We start from the raw sequence: 21657 nt of genomic DNA on the forward strand, positions 1-21657 counted from the left end.
GAAAAAAGAGTAGCAAGGCTATATACAGACACCTGTTAGTCAGGCTTATTGAGGTAGTATGTACACGTAGGTATCGTTAAAGTGACTGTGCATATATGATGAACGGAGAGTAGCAGAAGCGTAAAAAGAGGGGGTGGTGGGTGCCGGGTGGTGGGACACAATGCAGATAGCCCGGTTAGCCAATGTGCGGGTACATACCAATTTAGGTAGTATGTACATGAATGTATAGTTAAAATGACTAAGCATATAAGATAAAACAGAGAGTAGCAGCAGCGTAAAAGCGGGGTTGGGGGTAGGCACACGATGCAAATAGTCTGTGTGACCATTGGTTACCTGTTCAGGAGTCTTATGGCTTGGGGGTAAAAACTGTTGAGAAGCCTTTTTGTCCTAGACTTGGCACTCCGGTACCGCTTGCCATGCGGTAGTAGAGAGAACAAAGTCTATGACGGGGGTGGCTGGGGTCTTTGACAATTTTTAGGGCCTTACTCTGACACCGCCTGGTGTCGAGGTCCTGGATGGCAGGCAGCTTTGCTCCAGTGATGTACTGGGCCGTACGGACTACCCTCAGAAGTGCCTTGCGGTCGGAGGCCGAACAATTGCCGTACCAGGCAGTGATGCAACCGGTCAGGATGCTCTCGATGTTGCAGCTGTAGAACCTTTTGAGGATCTCAGGACCCATGTCAAATCTTTTTAGTCTCCTGAGGGGGAATAGGCTTTGTCGTGCCCTCTTCATGACTGTCTTGGTGTGTTTGGACCAATCTAATTTGTTGTTAATGTGGACACCAAGGAACCAAGGAGCTCTCAACCTGCTCCATTACAGCCTCGTCGATGAGAATGGGGGCGTGCTCGGTCCTCCTTTTCCTGTAGTCCACAATCATCTCCTTAGTCTTGGTTACGTTGAGGGATAGGTTGTTATTCTGGCACCACCCTTCTAGGTCTCTGACCTCCTCCCTATAGGCTGTCTCATCGTTGTCGGTGATCAGGCCTACCACTGTTGTGTCGTCAGCAAACTTGATGATGGTGTTGGAGTCATGCCTGGCCATGCAGTTGTGGGTGAACAGAGAGTACAGGAGGGGACTGAGCATGCACCCCTGGGGAGCTCCAGTGTTGAGGATCAATGTGGCAGATGTGTTGCTACCTACCCTTACCACCTGGGGGTGGCCTGTCAGGAAGTCCAGGATCCAGTTGCAGAGGGAGGTGTTTAGTCCCAGGATCCTTAGCTTGGTGATGAGCTTTGAGGGTACTATGGTGTTGAACGCTGAGCTGTAGTCAATGAACAGCATTCTCACATAGGTGTTTATTTTGTTCAGGTGGGAAAGGGCAGTGTGGAGTGCAATAGAGATTGCGACATCTGTGGATCTGTTTAGGCGGTATGCAAATACCGGGATAATGGTGTTGATGTGAGCCATTACCAGCCTTTCAAATCACTTCATGGTTACGGATGTGAGTGCTATGGCTCTGTAGTTATTTAGGCAGGTTGCCTTTGGGTTCTTGGGCACAGGGACTATGGTGGTCTGCTTGAAGCATGTTGGTATTACAGACTCAATCAGGGACATGTTGAAAATGTCAGTGAAGACACCTGCCAGTTGGTCAGCACATGCCCGGAGCACATGTCCTGGTAATCCGTTTGGCCCCGCAGCCTTGTGTATGTTGACCTGTTTAAAGGTCTTACTCACTTCGGCTACGGAGAGCGTGATCACAGTCGTCCTGAACAGCTGATGCTCTCATGCATGCCTCAGTGTTGCTTGCCTCGAAGCGAGCATAGAAGTGATTTAGCTCGTCTGGTAGGATTGTGTCACTGGGCAGCTTGCGGCTGTGCTTCCCTTTGTAGTCTGTAATAGTTTGTAAGCCCTGCCACATCCGACGAGCATCGGAGCCGGTGTAGTATGATTCAATCTTAGCTCTGTACTGATGCTTTGCCTGTTTGATGGTTCGTCGCAGGGCATAGAGGGATTTCTTGTTAGCTTCCAGGTTAGAGTCCTGCACCTTGAAAGCGGCAGCTCTACCATTTAGATCAGTGCGAATTTTGCGTGTAATCCATGGCTTCTGGTTGGGGTATGTACTAGAGGTCGACCGACTATGATTTTTCAACGCCGATACCGATTTATTGGAGGACCATAAAAGCCGATACCGATTAATCGGCCGATTTTAATTTACATTTAAATTTATTTTTTATTATTATTTAAAAAAAAATATATATATATATATAAAAAAATGGTGTAAAAAAAAATGGTGTAAAAAAAAATATATATATATATTTTTTTTTTACACCATTTTTTTTTTTTTTTTTAAATAATATATATTATTATTTTTTATTAGTAGTACCTTGCTCAGAAAATGAGAACATATGAAAGCTGGTGGTTCCTTGTAACATGAGTCTTCAATATTCCCAGGTAAGAATTAGGTTGTAGTTATTATAGGATTTATAGGACTATTTCCCTCTATACCATTAGTATTTCATTAACCTTTGACTATTGGATGTTCTTATAGGCACTTTAGTATTGCCAGTATAACAGTATAGCTTCCGTCCCTCTCCTCGCTCCTCCCTGGGTTCGAACCAGCAACACATCGACAATTAGCGAGCGCCAACTAGCTAGCCATTTCACTTCGGTTACAAGAGCCTCATCTCGGCAGTTGATAGGCTTGAAGTCATAAACAGCGCAATGCTTGACGCACAACGAAGAGCTGCTGGCAAAACGCACGAAAGTGCTGTTTGAATGAATGTTTACGCGCCTGCTTCTGCCTACCACCGCTCAGTCAGATACTTGTATGCTCAGTCAGATTATATGCAACGCAGGACACGCTAGATAATATCTAGTAATATCAAACATGTGTAGTTAACTAGTGATTATGATTGATTGTTATTAATAAGATAAGTTTAATGCTAGCTAGCAACTTACCTTGGCTTACTGCATTCGCGTAACAGGCAGCCTCCTTGTGGAGTGCAACGAGAGAGAGGCAGGTCGTTATTGCGTTGGACTAGTAAGATTGGATCCCCCGAGATGACAAGGTGAAAATCTGTCGTTCTGCCCCCGAACAAGGCAGTTAACCCACTGTTCCTAGGCCGTCATTGAAAATAAGAATGTGTTCTTAACTGACTTACCTAGTTAAATAAAGATGAAATAAAGGTGTAAAAAATTTTGGGGGGCAAATCGGCGCCCAAAAAGACAGATTTCCAGTCACTGTGGGGATGACGTGCTCAATGCACTTATTGATAAAGCCAGTGACTCATGTGGTGTATTCCTCAATGTCATCGGAAGAATCCCAGAACATGTTCCAGTCTGTGAAAGCAAAACAGTCCTGTAGTTTAGCATCTGCTTCATCTGACCATTTTTTTATAGACCGAATCACCGGTGCTTCCTGCTTTAATTTTTGTCTTGGAATCAGGAGGATAGAGTTGTGGTCGGATTTACCAAATGGAGGACGAGGGAGAGCTTTGTACGTGTCTCTGTGTGTGGAGTACGGGTGATCTAGAATTGTTTTTCCTCTGGTTACACATTTAACATGTTGATAGAGATTTGGTACAACTGATTTAAGTTTCCCTGCATTAAAGTCTCCGGCCACTAGGAGCGCCGCCTCTGGGTGAGTGGTTTCCTGTTTGCTTATTTCCTTATACAGCTGACTGAGTGCGGTCTTAGTGCCAGCATCCGTCTGTGGTGGTAAATAAACAGCCATGAAAAGTATAGCTGAAAACTCTCTAGACAAGAGTGTGACCTGCAGTTTATCACAATATACTCAACTTCAGGCGATCAAAATCTAGAGACTTCCTTAGATTTCGTGCACCAGCTGTTGTTTACAAATATACACAGACCGGAGTGTGTTGTTCTATCCTGCCGGTGCAGTGTGTATCCCGCTAGCTGAAGATCCATGTCGCCATTCAGCCACGATTCCGTGAAGCATAGGATATTACAGTTTTTTATGTCCCGTTGGTAGGATATTCGTGATCTTACCTCGTCTAGTTTATTGTCCAATGATTGCATGTTGGCGAGTAATATTGACGGTAACGTCAGCTTTCCTAGTTGTCTTCTGCGGGTCTGGATGAGGCAGCCGGCTCTTCGTCCTCTGCGTCGCTTCCTCTTGCGAATAATTGGGATTTCTGCCCTGTGGGGTGTTTGGAGAATATCTTGTGAGTCCTGCTTGGTGCTGTTGTTGTTGAAGAATTCTTCGTCTAATCCGAGGTGAGTGATCGCTGTCCTGATATTCAGAAGCTCTTTTCTGCCTTAAGATACGGTTGGAGAAACATTATTTACAAAATGAAGGCCTGATTCACACAATCTCCTCTGAACAGTTGATGTTGAGATGTGTCTGTTACCTGAACCCTGTGAAGTATCTATTTGGGCTGCAATTTCAGAGGCTGGTAACTCTAATGAACTTATCCTCTGCAGCAGAGGTAACTCTGGGTCTTCCTTTCCTGTGGCGGTCCTCATGATACCCAGTTTCATCATAGCACTTGATGGTTTTTGCGATTACACATGAAGACACTTTCAAAGTTCTTGAAATTTTCCGGATTGACTGACCTTGATGTCTTAAAGTAATGATGGACTGTTGTTTCTCTTTGCTTATTTGAGCTGTTCTTGCCATTATATGGACTTGGTCTTTTACCAAATAAGGCTATCTTCTGTATACCACCCCTACCGTGTCACAACACAACTGATTGGCTCAAATGCATTAAGAAGGGAAGAAATTCTACAAATTAACTTTTAAGAAGGCACACCTGTTAATTAAAATGCATTCCAGGTGACTACCTCATGAAGCTGGTTGAGAAAATGCCAAGAGTGTGCAAAGCTGTCATCAAGGCAAAGGGTGGCTAGTTTGAAGAATCGAAAATCGAAAATATATTTTGATTTGTTGAACACTTTTTTTTGTTTACTACATGATTCCATATGTTTTATTTCATAATTTTGATGTCTTCACTATTATTCTACAATGTTGAAAAATAAAGAAAAACCCTTGAATGACTAGATGTTCTAAAACATTTAGTGTATATGTAAGGTCACATTTACTGGGTTGTATGAAAGAAAATAACTCTAAAAATAGATGTTTTGTGGTGGTCCCCTGACTGACGCCCTGGCTGTGAGGGAGTTTTGTCATAAGGGACGCGACAGCCAATAGGAGAAGCCCTCTGCCTCTAAGGCTGTGTGGTAGGAACCACTCTTCCCTCTGACACACAGGAAGTGGTCACCAGGCCTCATCTACATAATGACAGTGTTGACGTTGAAGAAGCCTCAGATGAACGATTTGAGAGAGAAAGAGCCCTGGGGCTAGGGTGTGCCGTGCTGGCCCTATAGTAACATTGATTGTCCCATAGCACAGCAGTAGTATAGACTGTGTCGAGATGGGGACCCACTAATTGTATGGTGTTTTACGTGGAGTCGGGGCGGAGGGGCGGCGGTGGTCGTCTCGTTCCCCTTTGAGGACCTCTGAGACATTTTGGGCTGGTAATGACAGGGTGTATGTATGGGGGTTGTGGTGGGTTCCCCCTCTCGGGAGAGATTGGCGTGCTTGGTTTGTGGAGGGTGGAGACATTAACAGAAGGTCCCCTGAGGAGGGTGTGTTCTCTGTGTGGGTGTGACTGAAATGACAATGCATTAACCCTGTAATTTCTCCAATATAAGGCCAATTAGAATAACTTGAATCAGTGCATATAGGCCACATTTGTGAAGTAAGGATGGCCTAGTTATAGAAATGGTCTCTGTCAGTCAAGAGGTTCAGTCGGTGACATGCTTGTGCCGCTGTAAGCATAATTCCTTGTCAGTACCACAAACATAGCTCACTGTTTTATGTTGAAGACAATACTCTGCCAAGGAGAATTAAAGGTTAAAAATGAACTAAGAAAATAGTGTAGTGGCGGCCCCCTCATTAGTGTGTGTGTGGAGGGCTGTGTGTGAAGCTGAGCATGGTCAGTGATCTGCATGGCCTAACCCAGAGACTAACAGACCAACTCCGCAGGGCCCAGCTCTCTGTTAGCAGGGCCCTCATCTGGCCTGTGTGTGTCTCTCGTGTGTGTGTGTGTGTCTCTCATTGTGTGTGTGTGTGTCTCATTGTGTGTGTGTGTCTCATTGTGTGTGTGTGTGTGTGTGTGTGTGTGTGTCTCATTGTGTGTGTGTTGACATCTATTGATCAGGGCCATATGTGTGTGTGTGTGTGTTATTACTAATCAGAACCATGTGGGCTCCACAGCCCTGTTTCCACCTCCTGATCTAAGAGCCCAATCTCTTTCATCAGACCGACCACTGGCCACAGACATCTCATTACCTTTTAATGTCATCTATCATAGACCCTGCAGCCCTGTTGTAGAAATGGTCATGAATGGTACATGAATTAGCAACGGCCAATGGTGAGTATACACGGTATCTGTATGAGCGTGCTTCCAAACAGTGGTGATGAGGTCCCATAGAGCCCTGTGTGTGTCCTTATCTCGGTCCCTGTCTCTGTGAGGAGATACAGTGTGTGTGTGTGTTGTCTTGGCGGCCAGATGGCCCTTACAGATGGATGCTGGTGAGGTCTTAAAGGAGATTACCTCCCTCTATTCTCAGCCTTAAGACTTCAGGAGCCCTGTCCTGCCTGGGACCGAGCAGACCAATTAGCCACGCCCCCAACAGTCACATCACCGCAGCCCTACTGGAAGGGAGGGAGGGAGGAAGAGAGAGAGGATGGGAGAGACAGGGAGGGTAGGAGAGGAAGGGTATGTCCATCACAGCAGTAAGATGTGACATGTTGTCACAAGAAAAGGGCAACAAGTGAAGAACAAACACCATTGTAAATACATCCCATATTTATGCTTATTTATTTGACCTTTTATACTTTAACTATTTGCACCTTGTTACAACACTTTATTAGCCATAATATGACATTTGAAATGTCTCTTTCGTTTGAACTTTAGTGAGTATGTTTACTGTTCATTTTGTCTTATTAATTTCACTTTGGTTTATCTATTTCACTTGCTTTGGCAGTGTAAACAAATGTTTCCCAATAAAGTCCTTTGAATTGAGAAGGGGCGGTGGATAAAGACACTGGTGACAGGGAGGTAGAGATGAGGCAAGAGAAAGAGACAGCGGGAGGGGGAAGAGGGGTGGTAGCCATGTTCTTCGTTTGATCTCTGCTCAGGGTTTCACTGGGTTTTAATTGGTTTATCTGGAGGAGGAACTCATGACGGCATGCTGGATGACAGGAGAGAGAGACACACACACACACACACAGTACACACACAGGCTAGGGCCAGGTCTAAGCCTATCAGGAAAGTGAGAGGTTAAAAGACACCCACAGAGGTGTTAAGTAGAGGTTAGCGCAGGTGCACACTGGGAAAAGAGTTTGTTCTGAAGAGAATGCATGTCAGTATTGAGTCAAATGTTATTGGTCACATACACATATTTAGCAGATATTATTGCGGGTATAGCGAAATGCTTGTTATTCGACCATATTTCTAGTCACCTTGCCATGGTTAAATACAGCGTTTCACGCTTTAAGTTTTGTGCAAATGCTGCCGTCTATCCATGGTTTCTGGTTTGGGTAGGTGTTAATAGTCACAGTGGGAACACTCACATGGTTGGTGGAGAAGGAACAAACTGAAATGACTTCATTGTATCATTTTAGCTAGACTTGAGCCGACTGTTAGTAGGTCTACTTTGTAGGGGGGGTGTCCCGTTGGTCTACCTTTTATCCCATTGACTTGATTCAACATGAAAAGAAAATCTCCTTCTCTCTTTGTCTCTCGGGTCAAGTCCCAAATGCCACCAGGCGTTATTCTCTATTTAGTGCACTACTTTTAACCAGGCCCTATTGGGCTCTGGTCAAAAGTAGAGCAGTATGTAGGGAATAGTGTGTCATTTGGGCCATTACCTCATTATCCTGCTGTCCAGAGAGAAGCCTTTGTTCTTTGGGTTCAGGGAACCTCCCCTCTCTCCCTTCTCCCCTCCAAATCCTCATGCAGCCAGAGCTTCTGTTTAACTGTGGCTGCTTATCAGCAGGAGGTACACCCCATCCCTCCCCAGGCAGGATGTACCCCCATACTCCCTGCTACACCCCATCCCTCTCCAGGCAGGATGTACCCCCATACTCCCTGCTACACCCCATCCCTCCCCAGGCAGGATGTACCCCCATACTCCCTGCTACACCCCATCCCTCTCCAGGCAGGATGTACCCCCATACTCCCTGCTACACCCCATCCCTCTCCAGGCAGGATGTACCCCCATACTCCCTGCTACACCCCATCCCTCTCCAGGCAGGATGTACCCCCATACTCCCTGCTACACCCCATCCCTCCCCAGGCAGGATGTACCCCCATACTCCCCGCTATACCCCATCCCTCCCCAGGCAGGATGTACCCCCATACTCCCCGCTACACCACTCCCTCCCCAGGCAGGATGTACCCCCATACCCCCCCCCCCCCCCCTACACCACTCTCTCCCAACTAGAGTCCCTTCACCACTCCCATCAGGCACTGCTCTGACTCACCCACGCTTCTAAACCAAACCCTTATAAATGGGAAAGATGGGCAGTCTAAAAATATAACTTTAATAGGAAGCGGATTCAGTGGTAAATATGATCATCAGGCACTGTCTAAATGTGTAACTTTAATAGGAAGCTGATTCAGTTAGACGCTGCTATAAAGTAGGAGCAGGCCCTTCATGTGATGTTGACTGTTAACAGTTGAGGAAGGACCTGTCAGTAGCTTCTACAGTGCTTTTATGTGCTGCTCTGTACTGAAGTTTAACATTCATAGAACATGTAGAGTCCTTTCAGCTTAGAGATGCTGGGTATCAGAGAATGTCTGTCTGTGTGTATGGTCTTGGGCGGCAGGGAGCCTAGTGGTTAGAGCGTTGGGCCAGTAACTGAAAGGTTGCTGGATCGAATCCCCGAGCTGACCAAGTTAACCCACTGTTCCCCCTGTAGGCCGTCATTGTAAATAAGAATTTGTTTTATAACTGACTTGCCTAGTTAAATAAGGGTAAAAAATATATATACAGTGGCAAGAAAAAAATGTGAACCCTTTGGAATTACCTGGATTTTTCACAAATTGGTCATCAAATTCGATCTGATCTTCATCTAAGTCACAACAATAGACACACATAGTGTGCTTAAACTATATTGAATACATCATTTAAACATTCACAGTGTAGGTTGGGAAAAGTATGTGAAGCCCTAGGCTAATGACTTCTTCAAATGCAAATTGGAGTCAGGAGTCAGCTAACCTGGATTTCAACCAATGAGACGAGATTGGAGATGTTGGTTAGAGCTGCCTTGCCCTATAAAAAACTCTCAAAATTTGAGTTTGCTATTCACAAGAAGCATTGCCTGATGTGAACCATGCCTCGAACAAGAGAGATCTCAGAAGACCTAAGATAAAGAGTTGTTGACTTGCATAAAGCTGGAAATGGTTACAAAAGTATCACTAAAAGCCTCGATGTTCATTGGTCCACGGTAAGACACATTGTCTATAAATGGAGAAAGTTCAGCACTGTTGCTACTCTCCCTAGGAGTGGCCGTCCTGCAAAGATGACTGGAAGAGCACAGCGCATAATGCTCAATTTTTTTAGGCATAGTGTTTAGGGTTAGAATTAAGGGTTAGGTTTAGGGTTACAATTGGGGTTAGGAGATTTAATTTAATTTATTTAACTAGGCAAATCAGTTAAGAACAAATTCTTATTTACAATGACGGCCTACCAAAAGGCAAAAGGCCTCCTGCGGGGACGGGGATTAAAAATAAAAATAAATAAAATATAAATATATTAAAAAACACATCACGACAAGAGACAACACTACATAAAGAGAGACAACATAGCAAGGCAGCAACACATGACAACACAGTCAGGGTTAGTGTGTGTGTGTGTACTTGATTTCATTTGGCAGTGCCTTTGAATCACAACAACTCATAGTACAGTGGTGTGTAAAATCCTGTCACCAAAACTACTCCGCTATGAGACGACGCAGCATTTGATGTGTGTTTGTGTCACTGGGGTTTGTTTCAGCAACCCCGGTATTGTGTCGATCATGTGTTGATAAGGCCTGTGGTTGGTTGGTTATTTTTTTTAGATGGTAGATCTAAAAACGACTCCAACACCATCATTAAGTTTTCTGATGACACAACAGTGGTAGGCCTGATTACCGACAATGATGAGACAGCCTATAGGGAGGTGGTCAGAGACTTAACATGGTCCAAGCACACCAAGACAGTCATGAAGAGGCCATGACAAAACCTATTCCCCCTCAGGAGACTGAAAAGATTTGGCATGCGTCCTCAGATCCTCAAAAGGTTTTACAGCTGCACCATCGAGAGCATCTTGATGGGTTGCCTCACTGTCTGTTATGGCAACTGCTCAGCCTCCGACCGGTCCAGTACATCCTCCAGGATCTCTATACCAGGCTGTGTCAGAGGAAGCCCCTAAAAATTGTCAGACTCCAGCCACTCTAGTCATAGACTGTTCTCTCTGCTACCGCACGGCAAGCGGTACCGGAGCGCCACATCTAGGTCCAAGAGGCGTCTAAACAGCTTCTACCCCGAAGCCATAAGACTCCTGAACAGCTAATCAAATGCCTACACAGACTTTTTGCATTTCTACCCCCCCCCATTCTATGCTGCTGCAACTCTCTGTTATTATCTATGCATAGCCACTTTAATAACTCTTCCAACATGTACATATTACCCCAATTACCTCTGTACCAGTAACCCCCTTGTATATAAACTCAGCAAGAAAATAGACGTGCTCTCACTGTCAATTTTCAGCAAACTTAACGTGTAAATATTCAACAGCTGAGACATAAACTGAACAAGTTCCACAGACATGCGACTAACAGAACTGGAATAATGTGTCCCTGAACAAAGGGAGGGGGGGGGGGGGGTCAAAATCAAAAGTAACAGTCAGTATCTTGTGTGGCCACCAGCTGCATGAAGTACTGCAGTGCATCTCCTCATGGACTGCACCAGATTTGCTAGTTCTTGCTGTGAGATGTTACCCCACTCTTCCACCAAGGCACCTGCAAGTTCCCGGACATTTCTGGGGGGAATGTCCCTAGTCCTCACCCTCTGATCCAACAGGTCCCAGACGTGCTCAATGGGATTGAATGAGCAATGTGGCTGGTGGCATTATCATGCTGGAGGGTCATGTCAGGATGAACCTGCAGGAAGGGTACCACGTGAGGGAGGAGGATGTCTTCCCTGTAACGCACAGAGTTGAGATTGCCTGCAATGACAACAAGCTCTGTCCGATGATGCTGTGACACACCGCCCCAGACCATGATGGACCCTCCACCTCCAAATTGATCCCGCTCCAGAGTACAGGCCTCTGTGTAATGCTCTTTCTTTCGATGATAAATGTGAATCCGAACATCACCCCTGATGAGACAAAACCTCGACCCGTCAGTGAAGAGCACTTTTTGCCAGTCATGTCTGGTCCAGCGACGGTGGGTTTGTGCCCATAGGCGACGATGCTGCCGGTGATGTCTGGTGAGGACCTGCCTTACAACATGCCTAGAAGCCCTCAGCCAAGCCTCTTTATGGTTCATTAAACATGCATGGGAAACAGTGTTTAAACCCTTTACAATTTAAATCTCAAAGTTCTTTTGATTTTTACAAAATGTCTTGGAAAGACCGGGTCCTGAAAAAGGGTTGTTTCTTTTTATGCTGAGTTTAGTCTCTCCATGAGGAGGAGATGCACTGCAGTACTTAATGCAGCTGGTGGCCACACAAGATACTGACTGTTACTTTTGATTTGTTAGCGTATTGATTTATTGTTAATATACTTAATGTTTTGTTACTATACTGTTTGTGTAATGTTAGTGTATTATGATGTATTGTTACACTAACAATACACTAACAGCATATTAATAAAAAAATCTATACACTAACAATAGATCAATATACTAACAGTATAGTAACCATACATCATCAATACATTAACAGTATAGTATTGATGATGTATGGTTACTATACTGTTAGTGTTGATGATGTATTGTTACTATACTGTTAGTATATTGATCTATTGTTAGTGTATAGGTTTTTTTTATTAATATGCTGTTAGTGTATTGTTACTATACTGTTAGTGTTGATGTATTGTTACTATACTGTTAGTGTTGTTGATGTATTGTTACTATACTGTTAGTGTTGATGTATTGTTACTATACTGTTAGTGTTGATGTATTGTTACTATACTGTTAGTGTTGATGTATTGTTACTATACTGTTAGTGTTGATGATGTATTGTTACTATACTGTTAGTGTTGATGATGTATTGTTACTATACTGTTAGTGTTGATGTATTGTTACTATACTGTTAGTGTTGATGTATTGTTACTATACTGTTAGTGTTGATGTATTGTTACTATACTGTTAGTGTTGATGTATTGTTACTATACTGTTAGTGTTGATGTATTGTTACTATACTGTTAGTGTTGATGTATTGTTACTATACTGTTAGTGTTGATGATGTATTGTTACTATACTGTTAGTGTTGATGATGTATTGTTACTATACTGTTAGTGTTGATGATGTATTGTTACTATACTGTTAGTGTTGATGTATTGTTACTATACTGTTATTGTTGATGTATTGTTAGTATTAGTGTATTGTTATTGTACTGTTAGTGTATTGATGTGTTACTGTACTGTCTAGTATATTGTTGCTATACTGTACTGTGTATAGGTAAGGAGACTAGTGAAGACAAGGGCTTGACATTGTCTGCATTAAGTGGGATGTAATATCAGAATAGTGGTCAGGACAGGGTGTTCTGGTTGGGACAGAATAACCAAGCCTCTCTGTCTGCCTTGTGGGGGGTAACCTTGTGAGGGGTCTGCCCTATTGGCAGTAGAGGCTGCAAGGGCAACGAACAGCCCAAATAAACACAAGACTTAATGATGGGAGACTAAAGGCATCCAGGAGCAAAAAAACTTTCTCTCTCTCTCTACAGAAGCAAAATCTACTTTTCACTCTCTCACCAAACACTCACTAGTGTTGCGTTAGTGGTTTTGGCTCTTTCATTCTCTCTCTCTCCCTCCCTATCTCCCCCTCCTGAGATATGTGTTTTTCATTTTATAGCACTCCCCCTCTCTTCCTCCATTCCTAGTTCTTTCTCAGAGTCATCGGTATATATACTTTGGTCTCTCTGTCTTCTGTCACCTTCAGGGACATCAAGCCAGACAACATCTTGATGGACATGAACGGTCACATTCGCCTGGCTGACTTTGGTTCCTGCCTCAAACTCATGGAGGACGGCACGGTGAGTAGGCCGACATGTACCAGTCAAAAGTTTGGACACCTACTCATTCAAGGGTTTTTCTTTATTTTTACTATTTTCTACATTGTATAATAATAGTGACGACATCAAAACTATGAAATGACACGCATGGAATCATGTAGTAACCAGAAAAGTGTTAAACAAATGAAAATATATTTAATATTTTAGATTCTTCAAAGTAGCCACCCTTTGCCTTGATTACAGCTTTGTACACTCTTGGCATTTTCTCAACCAGCTTCATGAGGTAGTCACCTGGAATGCTTTTCCAACAGTCTTGGAGTTCCCACATATGCTGAGCACTTGTTGGCTGCTTTTCCTTCACTCTGCTATCCAACTCATCCCAAACCATCTCAATTGGGTGATTGTGGAGGCCAGGTTATCTGATGCAGCACTCCATCACTCTCCTTCTTGGTCAAAAAGCCCTTACACAGCCTGGAGGTTTGTTTTGGGTCATTGTCCTGTTGAAAAACAAATGATAGTCCCACTAAGAGCAAACCAGAGGGGATGGTGTAACCCTACAGAATGATGTGGTAGCTATGCTGGTTAAGTGTGCCTTGAATTGTAAATAAATCACCAACCGTGTCACCAGCACAGCACCATCACACCACCTCCATGCTTCACTGTAGGAACCACATATCAAATAAAATTGTATTGGTCACATGCACATATTTAGCAGATGTTATTGCGGGTGTAGCGAAATGCGTGTGTTTCTACCTCCAACAGTGCAGTAATATCTACCAAGTAATATCTAACAATTTCACAAAAATACACACATCTAAAGTAAAGGAATGGAATTAAGAACGTATAAATATTTGATGAGCAATGTTGGAGTGGCATAGACTAAAATACAGTAGAATAGAATACAGTATATACATACAGTTGAAGTCGGAAGTTTACATACATCTTTGCCAAATACATTTAAACAGTTTTTCACAATTCCTGACATTTAATCATAGTGTAAATTATTGGTCTTAGGTCAGTTAGGATCACCACTTTATTTTAAGAATGTGAAATGTCAGAATAATAGTAGAGAGAATTATTTCTTTCTGGCTTTATTTCTTTCACCATTTTCCCAATGGGTCAGAAGTTTACACGCACTCAATTAGTATTTGGTAGCATTGTCTTTTAAATTGCTTAACTTGGGTCAAATGTTTTGTGTAGCCTTCCACAAGCTTCCACCAATAAATTGGGGGAATTTTGGCCCCATTCCTCCTGACCGAGCTAGTGTAACTGAGTCAGGTTTGTAGGCCTCCTTGCTCACACATGCTTTTCCAGTTCTGCCCCCACATTTTCTATAGGATTGAGGTCCGGGCTTTGTGATGGCCACTCCAATACCTTGACTTTGTTGTCCTTAAGCCAGTTTGTCACAACTTTGGAAGTATGCTTGGGGTCATTGTCCATTTGGAAGACCCATTTGCGACCAAGCTTTAACTTCCTGACGGATGTCTTGAGATGTTGCTTCAATATATCCACATAATTTTCCTCCGCCATGATGCCATCTATTTTGTGCAGTGCACCAGTCCCTCCTGCAGCAAAGCACTCCCACAACATGATGCTGCCACCCCCGTGCTTCACGGTTGGGATGGTGTTCTTTGGTTTGCAAGCCTCCTACTTTTTCCTCCAAACATATTGATGGTCATTATGGCCAAACAATTCTATTTTTGTTTCATCAGACCAGAGGACATTTCTCAAAAAAGTATGATCTTTGTCCCCATGTGCAGTTGCAAACCGTAGTCTGGCTTTTTTATGGCGGTTTTGGAGCAGTGGTTTCTTCCTTGCTGAGCAGCCTTTCAGGTTATGTTGATATAGGACTTGTTTTACTGTGGATATAGATACTTTTTTACCTGTTTCCTCCAGCATCTTCACAAGGTCTTTTGCTGCTGTTCTGTGATTGATTTGCACTTTTCGCACCAAAGTACCTTCATCTCTAGGAGACAGAACGCGTCTTCTTCCTGAGCGGTTTTACGGCGGTGTGGTCCCATGGTGTTTATACTTGCGTACTATTGTTTGTACAGATGAACGTGGTACCATCAGGCGTTTGGAAATTGTTCCAAAGGATGAACCAGACTTGTGGAGGTCTACAATTTTCTTTGCTGATTCATTGATTTTCCCATGATGTCAAGCAAAGAGGCACTGAGTTTGAATGTAGGCTTTGCAATACATCCACAGGTACACCTCCAGTTGACACAAATTATGTCAATTAGCCTATCAGAACCTTCTAACGCCATTACATAATTTTCTGGAATTTTCCAAGCTGTTTAAAGGCACAGTCAACTTAGTGTATGTAATTGTCTCACCCACTGGAATTGTGATACAGTGAATTTGAACCTCTCTAGGGTACGTGGCATGGTAGCGCTCCACCTCGTCAACAGCTAGTGAAACTGCAGGGCGCCAAATTCAAAACATCAGAAATCCCATAATTAAAATTCCTCAAAAATGCATGTATTTTACACAATTTTAAAGATACACCTGTTGTAAATCCAGCCACAGTGTCCGATTTCAAAAAGGCTTTACGACGAAAGCAAACCCAACTATTATGTTAGGTCAGAGCCAAGTCACAGAAAAACAGTCAGAGAGGATTTTTCCAGCCAAAGAGAGGAGTCACAAAGCGCAGAAATATAGATAAAATGAATCACTAACCTTTGATGATATTCATCAGATGACACTCATAGGACTTCATGTTGCACAATACGTGTATGTTTTGTTCGGTAAAGTTCATATTTATATACAAAAATCGGAGTTTACATTGGCGCGTTATGTTCAGTAGTTCAAAACATCCGGTGATTTTGCAGAGCCACATCAATTTACAGAAATACTCATAATAAACATTGCTAAAAGATACAAGTGTTATGCATGGAATTTTAGATACACTTCTCCTTAATGCAACCGCTGTGTCAGATTTCAAAAAAACTTTACGGAAAAAGCACACCATGCAATAATCTGAGTACGGCGCTCAGAGACCAAAACAATCCAAACAGGTATCCGCCATGTTGTGTAGTCAACAGAAGTCATAAATAGCATTATAAATATTCACTTACCTTTGATCTTCATCAGAATGCACTCCCAGGAATCCCAGTTCCACAATAAATGTTTGTTTTAGAATCTTCAGAGTGTTTTCTATCCAAATCTTTTAATGCTGAGTAGCAGGCAGTTTAATTTGGGCACCTTTTTCATCCAAAATTCATCCAAAAATGCTGCCCCCTTCCCAAGAGAAGTTAAGTGAAATAATATGTCAACAATTGTTGGAAAAATGACTTGTCATGCACAAAGTAGGTATCCTAACTGACTTGCCAAAACTATAGTTTGCTAACAAGAAATTTTGTGGAGTGGTTGAAAAATGAGTTTTAATGACTCCAACCTAAGTGTATGTAAACTTCCAACTTCAACTGTATGAGATGAGTAATGCAAAATATGTAAACACTATTAAAGTTGCCAGTGATTTTAAGTCTATGTATATAGGGCAACAGCCTCTAAGGTGCTAGTGATGGTTATTTAAGATAGAAGCTGTTTTTCAGTTGATGTTGAGATGTTTGTCGTTCAGCTACTCTGTCTCACAAAGACACGGTGGTTGGAACCAAAAATCTTACATTTTGGAATCATCAGACCAAAGGACATATTTCCACCGGTCTAATGTCCTTTGCTCGTGTTTCTTGGCCCAATCAAGTCTCTTCTTCTTATTGGTGTCCTTTAGTAGTGGTTTCTTTACAGCAATTCGACCATGAAGGCCTGATTCATACAGCAGAGGTAACTCTGGGTCTTCCTTTCCTGTGGCGGTCCTCATGAGAGCCAGTTTCATCATAGCACTTGATGGTTTTTGTGACTGCATTTGAAGAAATTTTCAAAGTTCTTGAAATTTTCCAGATTGACTGACCTTCATGTCTTAAAGTAATGATGGACTGTCATTTCTCTTTGCTTATTTGAGCTGTTCTTGCCATAATATGGACTTGGTCTTTTACTAAATTGGGTTATCTTCTGTATACCTCACCTACCTTGTCGCAAGACAGCTGATTGGCTTAAATGCATTAAGAAAGAAATTCCTCAAATTAACTTTTAACAAGGCACACCTTTTAATTGAAATGCATTCCAGGTGACTACCCCATGAAGCTGGTTGTGAGAATGCCAAGAGTGTGCAAAGCTGTCAAGGCAAAGGGTGGCAACTTTGAAGAATCTCAAATAAAAATAGATGTTTTTATTTGTTTAAACACTTCTTCGGTTACTACATGATTCCACATGTTATTTCATAGTTTTGATGTCTTCACTATTATTCTACAATGTAGAAAATAGTCAAAATAAAGAAGAAGAAAAATAAAGATAAACTCTGAAATGAGTAGTTGTGCCCAAACTCTCTCTTTCTCACTATCCATCTTTTTATATTTTCTTTGCACACAACCCAAACACCTCCAAAAACCACCAACCGCCACCCCATCAAACCCTGGGCCCCTCTAGACCTCCCGTTTGGCTGAAGCCCCTTTAGGCCTTCTCTGTGTCTGATTTCATGGCTGTGCCTGTGGTTAAGAATCTTCTGCTAATTAAGCTGCTCCGAGGTGGTTGGCTATGTGGCTTTGATGAATAAGTTGAGACCTTAGAGCATCCGCCTCTCTAAAGCTGCGGTGACTGGTGCTTCTTTGGCCTAGTCTCAGGGAAGTTTGATTTATTTAGTATGTACTCTATGGCATGGCCTTGTTTAGGTTTGGTGGACATATTTGACTCCAAACACACTGTAGACGCGCAATTAACACCAGATTACAGATTATTTCTCTAACATTCTAACGTCTGACTCTGGGCAAGTGGAAAATTGGCTTAGGCCTAAATGCCAGAATCACACAGTATCCCTTTAATAAAGTATGATATTATTTCAATGGTTTGTCCCCCAAGCCATCCATCGAACCATCGATGCGTCTATGCCTCTATCCATCCACTCACTAATCCATTCATCTGACAAACTGACCATCCTACCAATACTCGACTTTGGCGATGTCATTTACAAAATAGCCTCCAATACCCTACTCAACAAATTGGATGCAGTCTATCACAGTGCAATCCGTTTTATCACCAAAGCCCCATATACTACCCACCATTGCGACCTGTACGCTCTCGTTGGCTGGCCCTCGCTTCATACTCGTCGCCAAACCCACTGGCTCCATGTCATCTACAAGACCCTGCTAGGTAAAGTCCCCCCTTATCTCAGCTCGCTGGTCACCATAGCATCTCCCACCTGTAGCACACGCTCCAGCAGGTATATCTCTCTAGTCACCCCCAAAACCAATTCTTTCTTTGGCCGCCTCTCCTTCCAGTTCTCTGCTGCCAATGACTGGAACGAACTACAAAAATCTCTGAAACTGGAAACACTTATCTCCCTCACTAGCTTTAAGCACCAACTGTCAGAGCAGCTCACAGATTACTGCACCTGTACATAGCCCACCTATAATTTAGCCCAAACAACTGCCTCTTTCCCAACTGTATTTAATTTTAATTTATTTATTTATTTTGCTCCTTTGCACCCCATTATTTTTTATTTCTACTTTGCTCATTCTTCCATTGCAAAACTACCATTCCAGTGTTTTACTTGCTATATTGTATTTACTTTGCCACCATGGCCTTTTTTGCCTTTACCTCCCTTCTCACCTCATTTGCTCACATCGTATATAGACTTGTATATACTGTATTATTGACTGTATGTTTGTTTTACTCCATGTGTAACTCTGTGTCGTTGTATCTGTCGAACTGCTTTGCTTTATCTTGGCCAGGTCGCAATTGTAAATGAGAACTTGTTCTCAACTTGCCTACCTGGTTAAATAAAGGTAAAATAAATTTAAAAAAAATCTCCTGTGCCTGGTCTCCCTCAGGTCCAGTCGTCAGTTGCCGTGGGGACCCCGGACTACATCTCTCCGGAGATCCTGCAGGCGATGGAGGATGGGAAGGGAAAGTACGGTCCAGAGTGTGACTGGTGGTCCCTGGGGGTCTGCATGTACGAGATGCTGTATGGGGAAACCCCCTTCTACGCCGAGTCACTAGTGGAGACCTACGGCAAGATCATGAACCACAAGGTGAGAGGGGGGGGGGGGGGGGTGGTGGTGGTAAGACTGGACAGAGGAGCCTGACTGTAGCTACCCTGGGGTGTATCATTTGATTTATTTGACCATTCAAAACCACAGCTCTACCACACGTGTAGCCTATACAATGCATTGAAAATCCTAGAGGACCACCCAAAAAGTTGTACAGCCCATTTCCATTGTTGTCCTCTTTATTGAGGCTGTCAGGCAGGTTAAGGCTTACCGGTAGTGACATTGTACCTACTGTACTAAAACACATCTTGACTAAGACACATTTTTTATTCAATGGTTCAAGACGAGCGTGATTGTTTAGGTGGTGTTGGGCTCTTTGGTGTTAGGCTGAAGTACTTTCTATACATAGTTTTATTCTTTCTGACTCCTCCTCTACCCTTTTTTTCTTCTTGTTCCTTTCCATCGACCGACAGGAGGAGTTAGGGGCTGCTGTGAGTGTTTCTTTTTGGAGTCTTGATTGCCCCGTCCCAAATGGACCCCTATTCCCTACCACCTATGCACTTGTAGATTCCTCTTAGATCTCCACAAGTGCATAGGAAGTAGGGGCTAGGGTTGATTTGGGACTGGGTCTGAGTGTTAGTTGTTAAAGTTTGAGTATGTTCTGTTCAAGGGCTGAATGTATCAAGCTTTTTAGAGTAGGAGTGCTGATCTAGGATCAGTTAAGCTTTTTAGATCATTTAAATGAGATTAAATGGGCCTGATCCTAGATCAGCACTGCTAAGAGGAATACTCTGAGACAATTGATACATACGGTGCATTCGGGAAGTATTCATACCCCTTGACTTTTTCCACATTTTATTACGTTACTGCTATATTATGAAATCTGTTAAGTAAAACATGTCAATCTACACACAATACCTCATAATGACAAAGTGAAATGTTTTTATTTTTAAATTTGAGCAGTTTTTATTAAAAATAACAAACAGAAATACCTTATTTACATACGTATTCAGACCCTTTGCTTTGAGACTCAATTGAGCTCAGATCTGGGGAAAGGTACCAAAAAATTTCTGCTGCATTGAAAGACCTTAATAACACAGTGGACTCCATCATTCTTAAATGAAAGAAGTTTGGAACCGCCCGGCCAATCTTAACAATCAGGGGAGAAGGGCCTTGTTCAGGGAGGTGACCAAGAAGCCGATGGTCACTGACAGAGCTACAGAGTTCCTCTGTAGAGATGGGAGAACCTTCCAGAAGGACACCCATCTCTGCAGCACTCCACCAATCAGGCCTTTATGGTAGGGTGGCCAGACGGAAGCCACTCCTCAGTAAAAGGCACATGACAGCCTGCTTGGAGTTTGCCGAAAGGCAGCTAAATGACTCTCAGACCATGAGAAACAAGATTCGCTGGTCTGATGACACCAAGATTGAACTCTTTGGCCTGAATACCAAGCGTCATATCTGGACGAAACCTATCACCATACCTACAGTGAGGCATGGTGGTGGCAGCATCATGCTGTGGGGATGTTTTTCAGCGGCAGGGACTGGGAAGACTATTCAGGATCGAGGCAAAGATGAATGGAGCAAAGTACAGCAAGATCCTTGATGAAAACCTGTTCCAGAGTGCTAAGGACCTCGGACTGGGGTGAAGGTTCACCTTCCAACAGGAAATAACCCTAAGCACACAGCCAGGACAATGCAGGAGTCTGGACTTGAACCTGATCTAACATCTCTGGAGAGACCTGAAAATAGTTGTGCAGTGACACTCCCCATCCAAACTGACAGAGCTTGAGAGGATCTGCAGAGAAGAATGGGAGAAACTCCCCAAATACAGGTGTGCCAAGCTTGTAGAGTCATACCCAAGAAGACTCGATTCTGTAATCGCTGCCATAGGTGCTTCAACAAAGTACTGAGTAAAGGATCTGAATACTTATGTAAATGCAATATTTCAGTTTATATTGTAATTAATTAGCAAAATTGCAAAAAAAAAACTATTTTTGCTTTGTCATTATGGGGTATTGTGTGTAGATTGAGAGAACAATTTAATCCATTTTAGAACAAGGCTGTAATATAACAAAATGTTGAAACGGTCAAGGGGTCTGAATACTTTCCGAATGAACTGTATAACCCCAGGTCTGTTCATACTTCAGCCCATCCTGACTCCAAACCACACCGTTCTACCTTCATAACTCTCTCCCTTCCCATCACCTTTCAACTATGCCATCTAGTTCACCCAGCCATATTTGCTGAACAAATGCCTTGTGGGCACATTAAACCATTAAATGTTGGTTAGAACTGTACTGCTTTCTACTGCAACAGGATAAACATGCATGGGCCATATACCATTTTTATTTATTTTTACATTTCTTTGTCAGGGGCCATGTACACAAATAAATACATGAAACGTGAAACAATGTGTACGAA

At 43.0% G+C, this 21657-nt stretch overlaps 1 protein-coding gene across 14 annotated transcripts in view; it reads left to right on the forward strand.

The window, feature by feature from the left end:
* Positions 1-21657, forward strand: part of LOC109866351 (serine/threonine-protein kinase MRCK alpha) — a 114145-nt gene that overhangs the window by 41947 nt on the left and 50541 nt on the right. For 10 of the 14 annotated variants that reach the window (XM_031800270.1, XM_031800274.1, XM_031800280.1 and 7 more), the window contains 3 exons: positions 13117-13210; positions 19075-19275; positions 19707-19724. In XM_031800270.1, coding sequence (XP_031656130.1) covers positions 13117-13210; positions 19075-19275; positions 19707-19724 — 313 coding nt within the window. The remainder of the gene's footprint in view (positions 1-13116; positions 13211-19074; positions 19276-19706; positions 19725-21657) is intronic. The other 4 variants (XM_031800276.1, XM_031800275.1, XM_031800283.1 and 1 more) reach the window with 1 other exon arrangement.

Source organism: Oncorhynchus kisutch, linkage group LG21 (assembly GCF_002021735.2).
Source record: "Oncorhynchus kisutch isolate 150728-3 linkage group LG21, Okis_V2, whole genome shotgun sequence".
In the NCBI taxonomy this organism is placed as follows: domain Eukaryota; kingdom Metazoa; phylum Chordata; class Actinopteri; order Salmoniformes; family Salmonidae; genus Oncorhynchus; species Oncorhynchus kisutch.